The sequence below is a fragment of the Pseudoliparis swirei genome, chromosome 22 (assembly GCF_029220125.1).
Source record: "Pseudoliparis swirei isolate HS2019 ecotype Mariana Trench chromosome 22, NWPU_hadal_v1, whole genome shotgun sequence".
Classification (NCBI taxonomy): domain Eukaryota; kingdom Metazoa; phylum Chordata; class Actinopteri; order Perciformes; family Liparidae; genus Pseudoliparis; species Pseudoliparis swirei.
In genome coordinates, this window is record NC_079409.1 from 7,533,095 (window position 1) to 7,550,799 (window position 17,705).

The window sequence follows — 17,705 nt, forward strand, 5'->3', positions numbered from 1 at the left end:
TCTTAACCTCTGCCCTCTCCTTTTTTATGTTGATAACCTGTTTTTTTAAAAACTGTACTTAATACTGTATATTCTACCACACAGTACAGTAGCCTACAGTGTTTTTTATATTTTTCTTATTATTATTATTATTATTATTATAGTGTGTTTGTACCTCTCTTGACTCGGAGAGCCCTGCAACACAATTCCAATGTGTCTGTTGGTCTAGGCACAAATGGCAAATACAAAACCTTGAACCTTGAACCTTGAAATCACAATGACTCCAAACCAGCCAGATCTGTTTTTACTGGATTGCATTCAATTGCACAGGTGTATGAAATGGCAGATGAAACATGTGCAAACAAAAAAACGGGCCTTCACTACAATGACTGTGCTTTCCACTAATAGGCTGGCCGGACAAGGAAAATGCCATTCTATTAATAAGAAACAAATGGGAATCTCATCATTTCCCATGAGCACGATGGTAAACACCAGTAGGCTGTGCAGCAGACACAGGAGCTGTGTAAGGGAGCTGCGACGGTGAGTTTTCATCGGGGATTAAAAGTCGTCTTTGACAGAAGGATGTGATTAAAGGGCGCGGGCGCCGACTCGCTGATTGTGTTTCCAAGACGCGGCTCACTGAACTCACTTGCGACGGGGAGACGGAAGGAAACACGAACCTCGGAGCGGCGCGGAGGGGGTCACACCCCCTTTCTCTTTACACCGCAGACTCCGGCCGACACACGCACACACACACGCGCACACATACACGCATCCATACACGCGCACACACGCACGCACACGCTTGACATATTAGGCACAGCAGCGCAGACACACAGACGACAGGGGGAGAAATTGCCTTTAATTTGTTCATGCAATATTACGCCGCGCTGCCTGAATGTGACGCGACAACACGGAACGACAACGCGTGACCGGTGAGTGGTTTATTGTGTTTATAGATGTATTATATTGTTTTATATCATGGTCGAAAAGTGGGAATAAATCGAAAAGAAAAATCTTGTATTTTCAATGGCTGTAAAAAAAACGATCGTTGCGCCGCACAGGGATCATCCATGCCACACACAAACATCATCACTGTATGACTAATTCTGCCTCGTAATGACAATTATGCGCACACATAGTGACAAGAAAGGTATTAAACGTACATTGTTTGACCCTGAGAGGGAGACATCGTTCTGAATGATCTCCTAATGTGACGTTGAGTGCGTATTCCTTCTCGTTTCATTATTGTCCGTCACGCTGGATTGATGCGTCATAACGCATTAGGATGCACATGAGGAGACTCCTGGAAGATGCATCCTGTCCCGGACATGACCCCACTGGCTTTTACATAAGGTGATGCTGCCATTTGACCAAGTGCAGTGAGACTAGCTGTGGAGTAGCCTGTAGGGGTTGACTCATTTGCTGGAAGCTCTGCAGTCACAGTCTCAGTCAACGTTTATATTTTTAACTTTGTTTAAAAGGTTCAGGGATTTTTTAATGTGCACCCGTTGGACCACCGGAGGACTGAAGGAGGAACTCAAAATTACGAGTTGTATAACTTTACCAGTTGTTTTAGTGGTCAGACTGTTGTGATTGCAGGTTTCACCCAGTTGTCCCTCCGCCTACTGTTAAAACCTTGAAAAGGCAAAAATGTCGCACAGAGGAAACACAAAAGAGAAATAATTGTCTCTTAGACTTGAGGTGAACTTTAGAGTTTCATCCAAATGCTTATCTGAATGGGGTTTGTTGTCCAACCTGAAACTATTTTCGGCATCCAGTGATGCAAAAAAAAAAAGAGTCTAAAATCATTATCATGCAATTTCCTGTTGGGCTGCTGTATCCTGGTTGAGGTTGACCCTCTAAAACAAACACCAGCAGCACAAAAGTACACATACCGTGAAAAGGTGTTCCCATAATGCATTTACAGAAGGAGCATTGAAGATCACTTTGTTTTGTTTTTCACTTCTGTGGAAGCCACCTTCTTTGTGAGGATAGAGGCGTACTGATCATTTGATCCTTTTGCTGTATTTGTATCCAGCTGGGATGTGTTGCATTGACACAGGGGGGTGTCGAGAAGCAAAAACATTTTAAAATCTGCAACACTGGACTCCCTACTGCAGAAAATGAAAGCATGCTGGTTATACAATATTACACCCATGATTAACTAGATGAACATCAACCGTTTCTGAATGCTTAAAGGCACAGGAAAACACAAACAACTGTACGCATTTTGGAAAAACAGGCCTATATGTCCTCCCATCATTGGCAAGGCTGTTCCCAACTGTCCAAAATAGAGAGGACCTTTAGCTGATGAGTTCCCTCTTGTATGCAGCAGAGTTCCATAAACACGGTGATGACAGACAGCTGAGGAGCATGACGGTATGACATCAAAGTAGCGTAGCCTAGAAATGTACACACTGTTGATTATGAACGTTTCCAAATAGAATTAATTGCCGAAAAAGCAGCATTATCCTTCTAAAAAAACTAAAAAAACAGCGGGTGATATTGAACCACTTTAGTTAGCAGAAAGTTAGCTGTAACTTGGATCGTGTCATCATTAAACTTTCGATGCCAAGCTGAACGGTGTTCTCGTCTGTCATTGTCGGCGCTTAGCGATGAATAATGTTGCAGGAACTCTGCACAAGGTCATCCATTTGTCTCATGAGCAGATACTGGAGCTCCCTAAAGACAAACACAACTCAGCTCACAGGCATTCAGACATAATGAATCAGGCTATTCAGAAGAAGTTTTTTAAAATGTGTATTTAATTAACCAAGAAGGAAGCTGAAAGGTTTATCTTGTGTGCTGAACAGCTCGGCCAGCGGCTCTGCCATCCATTAACTGCCTCAGAATGCAAAGTGTCTTGAGGGAACACTAAGGGACTGCCGCATTTCAATAACCAAAAGATTGTGCCAGTGACAGTTGCTGCGGCTTTTCTGAAATAGCAAGCGGTGTGTCTCCGGGGCACATATAGATAGCAAGTGTGATTCCAGCTGCCACTGCGGCATCCAAGTCTTAATGATAGGGCAGTTGATGAGTGGAGTGTTTCTCGTCATAGGCTTTGAGCTCCGGCTCGAGTTGCAGGACCATTGTTGATCAGAGCTACTTTGGCTCTACATGAAATAAACAGCTGATGAGGATTATACAGCTGTCGCTCCATACTCATAAGAGGGCCTCTTAATCGTGTTTGTACGTGTGTTCTTAAACTTCTATCTTTGCGAAGCATTATCGGTTTAATTCAGTCTTACTTTTTAAAACATCTCAATTCCCAAACTTTTGTTGCGTGCTTTCAATCCTGCAATGTTGAAGACCTACTTTTCTAGTTTGTTCCTGGTAAAATACGGTGACTAAGATTGTCCATTCAATTTCGGGTAAAATAACTTCAAGATGACATTTTTGTGAGAGAAGTTCATTTAAAATGACCTCTCTAAATGGTACAAGCATTAGATAATGAATAACAAAAACACGCAGCGATAAAACTCTGAAAACCCCCGGGAAGACTGCCGTTAGACTTTAAACCAGGAACAATGTTGTTTTTCCTGCTGCTGCCGCTTGTACCCGCATCATCAGCTGTAATCATGGGCAGGGGTGACAAGCAGATGATTGAGGCTAGCAGGTTGATCGGGATGTGGTGAAGGTGACAAAGTAGACCTTAAGGACCACTAAAAGTCCCCACAAGTATAGCGAGACACATGTGTTTCCATGTGTGTCATTATCTGCATTTGTGTATGCTCTAGTTGTGAGTGATTAAAGACTAAGCTTACTAAAGAGAGGCTGAAATCTCAGTGATTATGCCGCCGCCCACACACTCTGCTGCCGGCACAGCTGCAGCTAGTTATCAATCAAGCGTTTAGGGAAAAGCTATCGAAAGAGATCCCACCGCTCGATTCTACCAACTAGTTTTAAAGTGAACACAGCAGGCATGAAAGCAACTTTAGTTGCACTCTCTCACAGCCATCTACTGTACATAAAGTCATAATGCAAAACTCCTTTGACTGGGGAAGTTACCATTGTGTTGTATTGACACCCATTCAACAAGGGAACTATTTGTCATTTTTAAACATTTCACAACAGCATTTAGAACACGTGTAGAATCATCTTTTAATTACGGAGCAGTGCATAAGATGTAGTGGCATCTAGTGGTGCTGTTGCAATTTGCAACCCACTGAATAACCCCTCCTTGTCCAATTATAAAAACGTTTACGGCAGTCTTTAGAGCCAGTGTTTGATTTGTCCCTTCTGGGCTACTGTAGACACCTGGTGCTGCAACATGACGCAGTCTTTAAAAAGATGTCGATATAAATGGAGCATTCTAAGGTGACAAAAACGATTCTATGTTGCAAGTGATTCGACACTTGGGAAAATCTAGTTATGAAAATGATGTCCCACTTCTGCCAATAAATCCTACTTGAGCTTACACGCTCCTTTTAACCTTTAAGGTCAACTCCTCCCGGTGTATAACGCTTTTAAATGAAAAAGAATGGTACAATTCATCTATTTTACCGTTTAGCTACCATGTGCTGGAAAGGGGCACATCTGAATGCCATTCTTAAAATGTGCAGTGTAAGCTAAACCGACGTTCTGTTGAGGCTGGAGCCTCAGGAAATTATTCTCTGAAAGCCAAAAACAACAATCTGCCAGGAATGAGGAGAGTGGGAAGTTCATAGAGCATAAGGAGGAGGCGGGGAATATGGATATATTTCAGTTCTCTCTCCAAAATAGTAGCTATGGATGCACACCGGGACCCTCGTGTGATAGCGTGCACTGGTTTTTAAATCCCTGTCATGTGCACTTGGCAATTTCCTATGCCCAAAGTCCCTGAAGACGACTCTCATAATGAAAGAACATGTATTTGATCCCTGGCATGTCCTGTAGTCAGAGGATCATATGCCATAGATAATGCCATGTGGACGTTGAATAGAACTGTGCTATAGAGAAGAGTAGAGAAGGGAAAAGTGCACAGCACATGCGGTCCAAGGTGAGTATCCCTGCGGTAGCATATCAACAGCAGATCATTAACCATATGTAAATAATTTATAGTGAACTGGCAAAAGGGAAAATAAAGTGTTTTTCCCATTTAGTTAAATGACCGTTAAACATTTAAATTTAAACTAGTATGATCAGCAGTTAACGGTGCTTTAAAAATAACTGGATAAGACAAGTCCTCTTTCTTTGCATTTTTTATAAAAGTCTTTTAAAGACGACATTTGTGAAGTGAAAATACATTTCGCAGCTTTGCATTCTATTTCAGGAGGCATCGATCGTAACATGGTGGGTTATTACTCACACCTGTCCCGATCTTTAACTTTCGCTTGTTGTCACATTCTTAGCGGTCGTTGGGGGAGTTCACTAGTTTAAAATAAATGGAAACTATCGTGTATTTAAGGTATTAAAAGTGTGCATAAGTGGAGAGGTTTGGAGTTGATTGGAGAGACGTGTCTTGTATGATGGACTGTGACTGACTTTGGAGAAAAATAGAATTGAACTTGTTGACCTTTGCCGTTGTCACCTTATTTGAAAAGAACTTTTAGTCTTTTCTTGTGAGCACGGCGACTACAGAACGGACATTTTTCTCACAGTCTTATTCGTAACGTCACCCGATTTACGGTATATATTCAGCAGTATACCGTATCCAAATGATGCCTCTAACTTTATATTCCTGTTCTATAGTGGGCTCGACAGTGAGGCGGTCAGGTGACTGATGTACGACTGCCCTCTATGCAAATGATCAGCGACCAAATAAAACTGGTTCTGTTTGGATGCCCTACACTACTGCCTTCTTCTTTCACAGCTGTTCCGTTTCCTCATTCAGCTTTTCCATTAAGACTGCTTTTGTAGTGCATCTCAGATGACTCATCTCTGTCGGATCTTGAATTTCTTGCCTTTTTTTACTCTTGTTTCGCTTTGAATATTTGTTCTCATTTTCTTTGTGATAATTGTGAAGAACTAATATCCATTCAATGCAGCCAGGTTCTTGAAAAAGGTGATTGAATAACATATTTGTTTTTGTTCCGTGACATATATTGTTTGCTGTTTACAAAATCCTAACGCAGCTCTTCAACTCTTTTTTTTTTTTTGTGCGACAGATTTGCGGTGGGCTGGCTGCAGTAATGTCCAGAGCCACTAAATCCGCCTCGAGGTCCCGGAGCCGCTCCAGGTCCCGCAGCCGCTCCAGGTCCCGGTCAAGATCCCGCTCCACCTCGAGCTCCAGAAGTCGCACCAGATCCCGGTCCAGGAAGCGCCACCAACGGTAGAGTCCCGAAAAGAGTTCATGAGCAATCTGTTGGCTGTGGTGCTTTTTTTGTGGTCAAGATCAACTGCATTTCACATCCGTACTGGAGATGCCTCTTTGTGGCCAGACCAGAAGCTTGACAACTGAAGAGATAGTATTGAGTACATATGAATGAGGAATGCTTAAAGTATGAATGTGATGAAGAGAGGAAGTGCTGCCTTGTTATTCACAGACATCGGTATTGATCCTCTATTTCCTGCTAAGCCCCTTTTCTATTAAATGTAAAGCGCTGACCATGCATCGTGCTGGTGATATTAGACATGTCATAAATGTGTGTGCAGGTGGATGAGTTGTGACAGCAGGGATGTCAACGGGCAGCTTTGCGTAATGTTATAGTTATGTGTCATATTCATCGACTTCCATCTGCGAGGCCTCCCCGTGTTGTGCTGGACTTTATTGCTTTGGTTCTCATGAATTCTGCCGAGCTGTTGCAACATGAAGCATATTAATGGACTTGGGCTTTGTGTACGAAGAGGAAATCGATGCTTTAGAAAGAGTTCAGCTGCCGGTTGGTGATATACTTCAGCAAGAGTGAATATTATTACAGTTTGCATTTCGTGGGAAAACACTCTCATATTAGTCGACGTCATCGGCATATGGAAACATTGATTCCAGAGAGCAGCATTCGTTGTCGGTCGGCTTGCCTGAAGAGTAATGTGCTGGTTGTGGGGCTTTATGCTGGATATGAGGTGCATTGTGAAGAAAAAGTGAGGCATCACTCTGATGCCTTTGCCGTTTCTGCCAGAATGGCTGTGGTGCGGTATTAAAATGTCGGGCGCCTCATTTCCTGGCAGTGTTGTAGCACGCATTAAAATTAGCATGAAGAAGAGACACAGAAAGAATTTAATAGTTTACTCGTGTGGTGCCCACCTTTCTGGTGGAAGCCTGAATACACACATTAGCCTACTCTTTTATACAAACAGTTCGAAATACAAACGCAGCAAAACATTGGCACACAATATTTGCTGTGATCTTTAAGTTAATACAAAACACAGCTCCAACTCGTTTGCAGGTCTGATGACTAAAATCAATCTTGTTTCTCTTGACTCTGTCAGTATATCTTCTCATTATCTCCTCAGCAGTTAAATGGGCCACAGATGCAGGCTGCAGGAAAACACTTTCTCACTACGCGACTCATTTCATGTTTTAAAGGCGATATCATAGTGTATTTTACATATTAAAGTCCACATTAAGATGTTGATAGTTTTTTGGTGGAACAGTGAGCATAGTAAAAAAACGTCTCACTAAACTGGGTGAACAGTATAGCTGGAGTCAGAGGATTGGAGTAGAAGCTTTTTTTCCCCCCTCAAATGGTCCATGTGACTTTCTGCTCCACCATAGTTGGCCAGACGAGACAAAGTATCTGTAGCTCGCAATGTGAGTGTGCAGCGCGGCTCAGTGCGCTGCTTTCTTCGCTCACGCTGTATTCCAATGCAAAGACACACTAGGTGAGTCTTTTTTAAGCCTTTCTCTATGGCTCTCGCATGTCTTTGCATGTAGTGTGGCACTGCTCTGCCCTGTCCACTTAGATTATTGTCCTGAATTGTCTAGACGCTGTCTGTATTTCAAACAAACGGTTCACGTTTCAGCCGGAATTTATATTATATTACGATTCTAATTGTAAAACCAGCAGAGCAGATTCTTTCCATGTATTTATGTATTGTCTAAAGGTTGCTTAAGATGGACCGTTGCTGTAGAGAAGATACTAACGGAAAAATAACAGAACTAGTTTGATGTATTGCAGTAGATTTTTGGACCTTCATAATCTCAAAGAAGTTTGTGAGAAGTTGAGTACGTTGTGTTGAAAAGAGCATGTTAAAGAGAACATGGTGTATCATGGAGCTGTAGACTGTGTCTGAGGGTCAGGCTATAAACCGACACAAGGCTTCTTATCAGAAGTGCAGCACCGCCCTCATGTGGCCTAGTATGACCTTGCATCCTGGCTCATTTTTTGTTGTTTCTTTGTCAACTTATAGCATTTGTCTTATTGTTGTCATTGATGTGTTTGCATGTTCATTTAGCCAGCACACAGTGTCCTTTTCCCTTTGTAAGAATAGCCAACATCTATAAAACATTTATAAACCCAGCGATACTCTAAGTGCTTTATGATCAGGAGCAGGGCTGTATCCGTCTCTCTGCTCAGTAAATGTTACATTTAGTGAGATGTTTTAAGTTCAGTGTAGAGCCTGTGAGTTGCACATTCAGAAAGTCTTGTATTAGATTGCGTTGCATTCCCCAGAAACCTCAAAACTATGTTTTTGTTTCAGCATATCTATTCATCTTAATTTGTGTCTTAAGAGATAACCATGTGCTTGATCTTCCTCTTCGCAGCTCTAGGTCTCAGTCTCGGTCGTGGTCAAGATCTCATTCTCCATCTCACAACCGGGAGAAGAAATATTCGAGGGGATACCAGAATGGTCGTGAGTTCCGGGGATACCACCGCGGCTTCTGGAGGCCGTACAACTTCAGGGGCCGAGGGCGGGGCTTCTTCCCACACGGGCGTTTCCAGCGTGGTGGCTATAACAATAACAACTACAACAACAACAACTTCCGCCCCAACTGGAAGAATTACAAGCAGTACCCACAAAACAACAGCAACCACATCAACAGCAACAACAACAACAACAACAACAACAACAACAACCACCACCACCACCACCACCACCACCACCACCACAACAACAGCCGCAACAGCAACAGCCGCAGCAGCAACAGCCGCAGCAGCAAAGCCAGTCACGAGGACGCTCTCACAACCTCCAGCAGCGCTCCGGAAGCCCCCCCCACGGTCACTCCCACCACTCTGACCGATCCTTCTCGCCCTTATCCAGACACTCGCAGCATTCTTCCTCTTCCTCACACTCCTCCTCTCCCAAATGGAAGCCATCCTTGTTGCAGACTAACCAGAACTCCAAAGATGTGAAAGAGGAGCTTTCTGCCTCAAAGGAGGTCCAAAAGGGAGGAGGGGCAGATGAGGAGCCAGTGGAGGTCATCGGGGCGTCGGCAGAAGATGCCAAAGAAGGCACATGCCGCGGGAAAACGGAGGGTAGCTGGCAGAGCCTGAGCGACTGCAGAAGCAGTCCAAAGAGAACCAGTCCTCTGGCAAGCTCTGCTGGTATTGTTGGTCAGAACAGCCAAACTTCAAACCAGTCAAGCCCCTCCCCTAAAATCACAAATGACGTCGGCAATGGCGCCCCCTCCTGGAAGGCGGTGTGTTCATCCTCAACCCAAAAAAACCCACACGAAGGTCTAAATCCAATGCTTTCCAGATTTGACTTCTTCTCCAACGAGGAATACCTGGATGGAGATCAGACGGCAATCTCTGTGGCCTTCAGACAGTAAGAATGATTTCACACTTCTTTTCTCAAATTGTTTTATCAGACTATGCAAGCGTTGTGAATTTACAGATACAATGTGATGAATTATTGCTTAAATGATCCAAGTAGTCACATGTGGTTATCGTAACAGAATAAAACTGAAATGTTATGTAGTGGTATTTCACATATTTGCATTGTTTACGACATTGTTTGACAAGGTAAAGGATGTAAATGTCACATTAGAGCCTTTACAAATAACGATTGTCTAAAAAAATTGTGTCGGGTAAGTATTTTATATTTGAAAGTGCTCTAATTTGATATCTAGTCAGATTTATTTATTTTAATTCCTGCAGCTGTCTCACAAGTTGCATGGCCAGTTAGATGCAGCTCTTTATGTCTTGTCATTGTTTAGGTTTTTGGAGGAGCAAAAAAAAAAAGCCAAAGCTTTGGAAAATGGCAAGTACGCGGAAGCACATGATGTGGATACGGAGCAAGGGAAGGCGAAGGGCAAAGCATCCGCCAATATCCCCGACTCAGTGCAAAGAAAGTACAGAGAGGACATTGATGGCGAAGTGACTATGAAAAGCTTTTTGAAAGCGTCTCCTTTTCTGTCTGAGGACGAGGCCATAATCAAGCCTCAGATGAAGTCCCTTCACAAAGACTGGTACAATGGGGGCGAGTCCTCTAAGACAAAGATCAAGGTCACTCACTCAGCCCGGGAAATGTTTGACGAATGCTTTGGGAAATGGCAGAATGTGGCCTTCTCACACATGGCTAACAGTGACCTTGACGACATGGAAGAGGACATACATCCCGCTAGAAAGCAGGATGTAGCAGCGGCCATCGCTGCTGCCCTCGCCAAGAGGGAGTTGGCGGGGAAATGCGAGGGACTGTCCCCAGCCGTGGGTGGTAAAGCCAGGAAGATGGCAAAATCTCCCTGCATCTCATCTGCGACACCACCACCGAGGAGGAGGAGCTCCGACAAAGAGCTCAGGGGAGAGGACTCGCAGTTCATGTCCTCAAGAAAACAAGAAACTAAATTATATATCAAAATGGATTTCCTTGGAGATAGCATGATGAGGTGAGCGCAACAAGACAGACACTGGGTGTTTCCTCAGTGAGCCAGACGTCATATCTTTACATCCTGATAAATACATTGCAACAGTAGCTAATACTAAACTTATGATCAACTGATTTCTAAAGAGAATTATATATCTATAAAAGAAAGAAAAAAATCGGAATGTTTGGTTTTCCTTGTTTTTATGCGGTTGTATGTCATTGTTTTGTTTGTTTTTTTGTATTTCTTTATTCAGTCAATCAAATCAAATACAATACAATATTATCCTATAAAATATACAAAAGAGAAAGACTGAAAAGGTATAGGTAGAAGCAAAAAAATGCTTATTAATTCCTATCCTAAATTGAAATCAAAATAAATGAGAAAATTAATATAAAATAAACAAGAAAATAAAACAACAACAAAAACAACAATAAACAAAATAAAAAACAAAATAAATGTATATATACTACCACATACATCTTCCATATTAATACGTTTTTAATTACATTTATAACTCTCAAGAATTTTTTTATAAATAATTCCCTTAAAGACCAAAAAGGAGTTCACCATTCTTACATCCATTTCACAATTATTCCATAATTGGACTCCTACAACAGAAATACATCTTCTTTTAATCCCTTTTTTAGCCTTTTGTACCGTGAACTTACAAACATCTCTCAAATCATATTTACACAAATGTATTGAAAATAAACTTTGTACACAGTTTGTACACATGACATGTGTTGTGTTTTCAGATGATTTCTCTAACCAATAAGCAACCGACCTCATTCTTTTGTTTCCCGTTTCAGGTCTTCTGACATTCTAGCTGAGGAGCGACAGTTGTCTCAGGATCTTGTGCAGTCCTCGAAAAAGGATCAGGAGTTTCGCTCCATCTTTCAACACGTCCAAGTGGCTCCGTCACAGCGGAGTCCCTCCGAGCTGTTTGCTCAGCACATTGTCACCATCGTTCACCACACCAAAGGTGAGTCCTCACCTCTTTTTCAAAAGGGACACATGTTTCGTACCATGTAGCCATAGTTTCTCTGCAAACCGAAGCATATTTTTTTTAAGGGGACTGTAAAACAAGGCCTTATGCGCCTACGAATGTTTTACTGTGTCACATGGGACTATGACATTCAATGCATCACAGATGGAAACATGTACTACTCCAACAGCTGTTTGTTTGTGTACCGTGTCCCTGCACAGCTCAGCACTTTCCATCCTCTGAAATGACTCTAAACGAGCGATTCACCATGTACCAGAGACGAGCTGCAGAGAAGGAAATGATGAAGCCAAGAAAAAGCCCAGAGATACACAGGTAGAGTCGCCTCTTGAGTGACCCTCTCACCTTCAGTGTGCTGTGGCTTCACCTCCTCTTTTAACAGCTTTCAGGTATTTCTTTCACCTTTCGCACCTGAAAATCAACACACTATCTTGGCTTATATGTTCTCGTGCTCGTAGGGGGACAGTTTTTTTTATTTATCCCCCCATTATTTATCTTTTGTCTATTCGGTGTCGTCTGTGCAGTTGGATGTAGCTCACCGTTTGTCGTTTGTGGCGCTTGCACCGTGATTCCTTTGCTCTGTGCGTTCAATGATCTTGTCTTAACTGCGTTTCCTTCTTACAGGAGAATTGATATTTCACCAAGTGCTTTTAAGAAACACTCTCAACTTTTTGAGGCGATGAAAAGCTCAGAGGATGGCACTTACAAGGTGACTGAACATTTTACAGACTGAAGTACATTGGAAAAAAACAAAACAACAGCAAACGAGTGAGCAAGCCAGATGCCTTTAGACTGCACTCTCTCTGGAAGCCGGCGGCTTTCCTCGAAGAGACATGCAGAGTCTAAGAAATGAAAATGAAAATAAGGCACTTTGACTTTGTTGTTTGTTATATATCGCCTTCACACGTGGTGAATTGCTTAGACTGTGGGCACAAGCCTGACCGAGGCTAATGAATCGTATAAGTTCTGAAACGGAAGCCACTGTGCCAAAGCTGCTCAAAAGGACTCTAAGAAATTGTCTTCGTAAGTATTCTTTAAAAAAATAAGGAACGGAATTAACAAAACCGCAAGCACTTTATGTGCTTTTGATTACCTGCTTAACGTTCTGAGAAAACACTCTTGGGCACATGCTCAAACATGAGGTGCAAATACACCTGAGATATATTCAAGTGAGAAAACCTAAATTAGCATGAACAGTCCTATTTTCTTTTTCTTCACTATTGTTAAAGAACCATGCTCGTCATACAGCTGCTCAACATCTATGACGTGTGTATGCTTTATAGTAGGTACCCGCAACTATTTCCCAAAGCATATTCCTCAAAGTTTCTAGATGGATTTCCCACCTCACAGGCGGCTCGTGGTTTCAGTTCATTTTAGAACAGTAAGCTCCATTAAGGAGGTTTTCAGATGACACCTGTTTGACGTTTAACCGTGCAATAAGTCAACTTAACATATAAAAAACAGCCGACTAAATATCGCCAGTGATGGATTGCCTATCTTCAGCAAATAGTTCATTATTTTCAAGTTGATTTTCCTCCCATATTCGTTGGCTGCTTTAAAGGCGGAATAAAAACAATCTAAAAACATATGCTTTGGAGAATGGTTGAGAATTTAAGGTAATTCTAAAACGTGCAAAACTTCTGGTTTTACCTATTTAAGTGCACTGGAACATTTACTGATTTACTGAGTGCAGATTGATAGCAACTACATGTTAATCCAAAATCTGTCCACGATGTGTTCTGTTTTTCATCTGCTCAGGATGGCGGGGAAAAAATGACGGGCGACCCGATGGACCTTCGTTTGGATATCGAGCGCCGTAAAAAATATCCCATCCTTGACCGAGATTATAATAAGGATCGGGGAGAAGAGTGGGGAAATTCCCCACATTCTAGTACAGACAGATCTGAGGAAAAGTTATCCAAATCGAGCGAGAGATCAAAGTATGTGCAACTGCCCTGTATTGTTTCCCATTATCTCCAAACGTGTTTCATACTGGGGTTCATCCACCCTGCGTGATCAAGAGTTTACCATCAAGGATTTTGCATGTGCCATTTCTCCCGTAGGAAAAGTCAGAAGAAGCGCTCTCGCTCAAGTTCGTCCTCATCTTCCTCGTCCTTCAAGTCCCAAAAAGAAGATTTGCCCCATGGCAAGTCTGATCCCACAGATAAAGACTCTGACAGGGCCCAACTGAGTCAAACCGATTCATCAGGACCAGTTGCAAGAGGAAGGCCAAGTGGAGGATTTGTAAGTTCGACATATGATGATGGATCGATGGAGGATAGTTTGGAGGAAGTCACACTGTGCATTTGAAGCAATGATCTTGGCTCCGTTTCTATTCCTTGTCATCTTTTGTCCAACTCCAGCAAGTTCGTATTCGTGGAAGGAGCTGGAACCGCGGCAACGATCAGGGAATCGGTTCACGGAGTAACGTGATGGCGAACATGGCGGCACAGCCACAAAATGAAGACTGGGACCCAGAGTTTACTCCCAAGAGCAGGAAATACTACTTGGTAGGGTTGATCTCTGTTTGCTGAGTCTTATCCAGCACACGATTTGTTCTTTGCAATTGTTGTCTTGACACACCTCCATCCTATTATTTATTCTTCTTTTCTTTCTCCCAGCATGACGACAGAGAGCGGGAGGCAGAGTGCAAGATGATGGACAGCCGAGGCCGAAGGCGGGGAAGCTTCTCGCGGGGGCGGGCGCGATTCATCGTCCGCAAAGCCACCGGGGGCCCCAACACCAACAGCCCCAAATGGGCCAATGACAAGTTCCAGATCAACGGGGAGCGAGGTGACGCGCACGAGGAGACAGAGCAGGACCATCCAGAACGAGAGGACAGCATACTTGAGCAATAAAGCAGGGAGCTAAACATCTTAATGTTCTTTCTGTGTCGTTATGGCATCTGAATTAGTGATTTCATCCACCACGATGGATTCATAAATGCAGACTAGGACTCCGTTATGCCTTCACGTCAGCGTAGGATACTCGCTCTGAACGATTTTCCATTTCTGGATAGAACTCATAGTAGAAGCACTGTATATGGGTGAATTGCTGTTTCTTGAATAAGAAGTTGGATTTATTTCCAAATGATGTATTGCTTTATATGGTTTGGTGTAATTTTACTCTTATGTTGCAGGAATGATGAAAACAAAACAAAAAGAAAACTCCATTTGACATTTTTAAGTAGCAAGTGAAAACCAGAGCATAGATCAAATGAGCTTGTACCTTCTACTTTTGCAAATGAAGAAATGTTTTGTGAGTTAAAAGATGAATAGTTTTAGAAAAGCTTGTTGTTTTGAGCCATGTCTGGATTAGAATGACAGCGATACGTACACTGTAGTTCATGTTCAATGCAGCACTCGACACAAGACCCTGATCTGACATGGGACCAAACTGTACGGGGTCAAAGGTTATGCTCTACTGTCTTTCATCGTACTACAGCCAACAGATCTACAATACTACCTGACACCATGCGAGAGCGGTACTATGAGGAGAACTGTACATTTATAATGTTGCTCATCAAACATTGTGCAGTTAAGATATTTCGATACATCACAGTTGCTCTTTCTTTGATCTTGGACACCACAAATCAATGTATAATATTGATTGTGATTATATATATATTTTCTCCAAAAGACATTCATAGTTTTTGTACCTAGGTAGACAGGATTTTGTCTGCAAAGTAATAGATTTAGATGTTTTTCACTCGCTGATTGCAAATATTGATTTAATCAGTTCTGTAAATTGTAAACGGTTAACATTGTGATAGAAGCGGCTCAACATTTGCATTTGTTTATACAATACAAGGCAGTTTATAGAGCAACGGTGACACTATGTCTAATAATATTATGAATGTTGCTAAATGCATATTTTTAGGATTAAGTCTAGGATTAAGTCTTGGATTAAGCTCATGTCTGTTTGGCTGACATCCCATACAATACAATTACATGTTCGTGTGCCTTGCTGCGGGTCCGCTGGTCTTCAGGCCTACAGATTGAGATTCACGTGTTTAAAAGTTTTAAATGTTTAACGGTTACATGCTTGGGGAATATTGCTTTTCTAAATAGGTGTTGTTATTGTTTTTTCCCTTTTTTTGGAGAATGTAAATTAAAGAGACACTGATTTCTTTAATGTCCGCTTTGAGGTGTGTTTTTGTTGTTGTAATTTCTTGAAGCTATAAGTGCAATTCAGGGTTTATCATTAAGAACAGCGCTTTCTCAATGGATGCATGGTGTTGATGCTCTTCAGCTTGACTCCCACCTGTTTTTAGAGAGGAACTTAACATATTTGTAAAAGTATAGGCACGTTTATTTGTATAGCACATTTCAACAATAAGGCAATTCAAAGTGCTTCACAGTAAAAGCATCAAAACATAATGCAACAGACAACAAGATTTTAAAACAATTAAGAACGTTCATTAAAACATTTAAAACAGTCAAAAAGGAAGGAATAGAATACAAGTTGCAATGAAGTTAAAAAGAACGCAAATAAAATGCAGTAGTGAGATGCAGAAATTGATTGATATCCTTGAATTTTGTTCAATTAAAGGCAACAGCAAACAGAAAAGTCTTCAATCCGTATTTAAAGGAGTTGAGGGTCTCAGCAGACCTGCAGCGTTCAGGGACCTTGTTCCAGATATGTGGAGCAGAACAACTGAACGTCGCTTCTCCATGTTTAGTTCTGACTCTTGGAACAGGAGAAGTAAACCCGTCCCAGACGACCTGAGGGGTCGGGTGGTTTATAAGGTAGCAGCAGATCACAAATGTATTGAGGCCCTAAACCATTCAGTGCTTCATAAACCAGCTGCAGGATTTTAAAGTACATTCTTTGTTGGACAGGAAGCCAGAGCAAAGACCTCCGAACTGGAGTGATGTGATCCACCTTCCTGGTCTTAGTGGGGACTCGAGCTGCAGCTTTTTGACTGACTTTTTACAGAGACCTGTGAACGCACCGTTACAGTAGTCAAGTCTACTGAAGATAAAGGCATGGACAAGTTTCTCCAAATCCTGGACTCCTCTAATCCTTGATATTTTCTTCAGGTGATTTTGTAATTGTCTTGATAAGCCCGTTTAGTTTAAGATCTGAATCCATAACTACACCTAGATTTCTGACTTTGTTTTTGTTTTTTTATCATCCGTGATTTAAGCTGAGCGCTGACTTTCAATCGTTCATCCTTGAGACCAAAAACAATTACTTCTGTTTTATCTATATTTTCTCCCAGAGACACTCCAGCAAATATATATAAACCCATTTAGCAATAAGCAGCTCATTGCCGAGTCTGCCGACTATCTGCACCCGTCTGCACCCATGACCATAAACAGTGAGTCCCCCAGGGACGGCTCATGTAAATAATGCACCAGCTGCACAGGAAACCAACTCCATGCTGGAGTCTCCTGATGACACTGCCATCTGGTGTTCGAGGACAAATTATTCAGACAAGAGCAGCAAATGCAACCACATGACCCAGAATGTTTCGGTTGAGCTCTATCAGTATTTAAACCCGACCAGACAACTCACCAATGAAAACACCTAAACACTTTCTAACTCTGTCCTCCAAGGCTCTAGAAGTCATTCAGTAATGGATTTTTTAAATATATAGTAAACAGGAAGGCAATCCAGTTACTCCAAAATGTAAGACCAACGCCAAAGGGAATACTAAAAAAAAGTGTTTATTATATGCCGTTTATTTTACATCCATGTATTTATGCTCTGGTGAAGTATTCAGTGGTCAGAACACACTGGCTCTTCTAATGATTTAGCCACTATAAAAAAGGCTTTTAAAATGTTTAAGTTCTAGTTGGTCTTATACATTTTGGAGGATCAGGTTTGCCTTCTTGTTAGTCCTGATTTCTTTCTTTCGTTTTATTATCATTATCTACGGTTGAGTACAAAGAGCAACCAGTTGTATCTCTGTCCTGGCATTTTTATTGTATTGTAAAACATGATTATTTTAGTTGTAGTTGTACTGTGGATTATTGTGCATTTAGTAAGGAGGTAGTTTGTACAGCCCACTTTAAATTTTTTTTGTCTCCGACACAATGTTGAAAACTC

General features: G+C 41.9%; 1 protein-coding gene across 1 annotated transcript; it reads left to right on the forward strand.

Moving 5' to 3' along the window:
* The first annotated feature begins 648 nt into the window (after nucleotides 1–648).
* Nucleotides 649–15,785, forward strand: thrap3a (thyroid hormone receptor associated protein 3a). Its single transcript, XM_056444392.1, has 12 exons — nucleotides 649–914; nucleotides 6,069–6,232; nucleotides 8,606–8,857; nucleotides 8,968–9,609; nucleotides 10,001–10,669; nucleotides 11,458–11,630; nucleotides 11,855–11,966; nucleotides 12,276–12,360; nucleotides 13,410–13,591; nucleotides 13,715–13,895; nucleotides 14,015–14,161; nucleotides 14,273–15,785. Exons 2-12 carry the CDS (start codon nucleotides 6,093–6,095, stop codon nucleotides 14,507–14,509), a joined length of 2,820 nt encoding a protein of 939 aa, XP_056300367.1. The 5' UTR covers nucleotides 649–914; nucleotides 6,069–6,092; the 3' UTR covers nucleotides 14,510–15,785.
* Nucleotides 15,786–17,705: the final 1,920 nt, after the last annotated feature.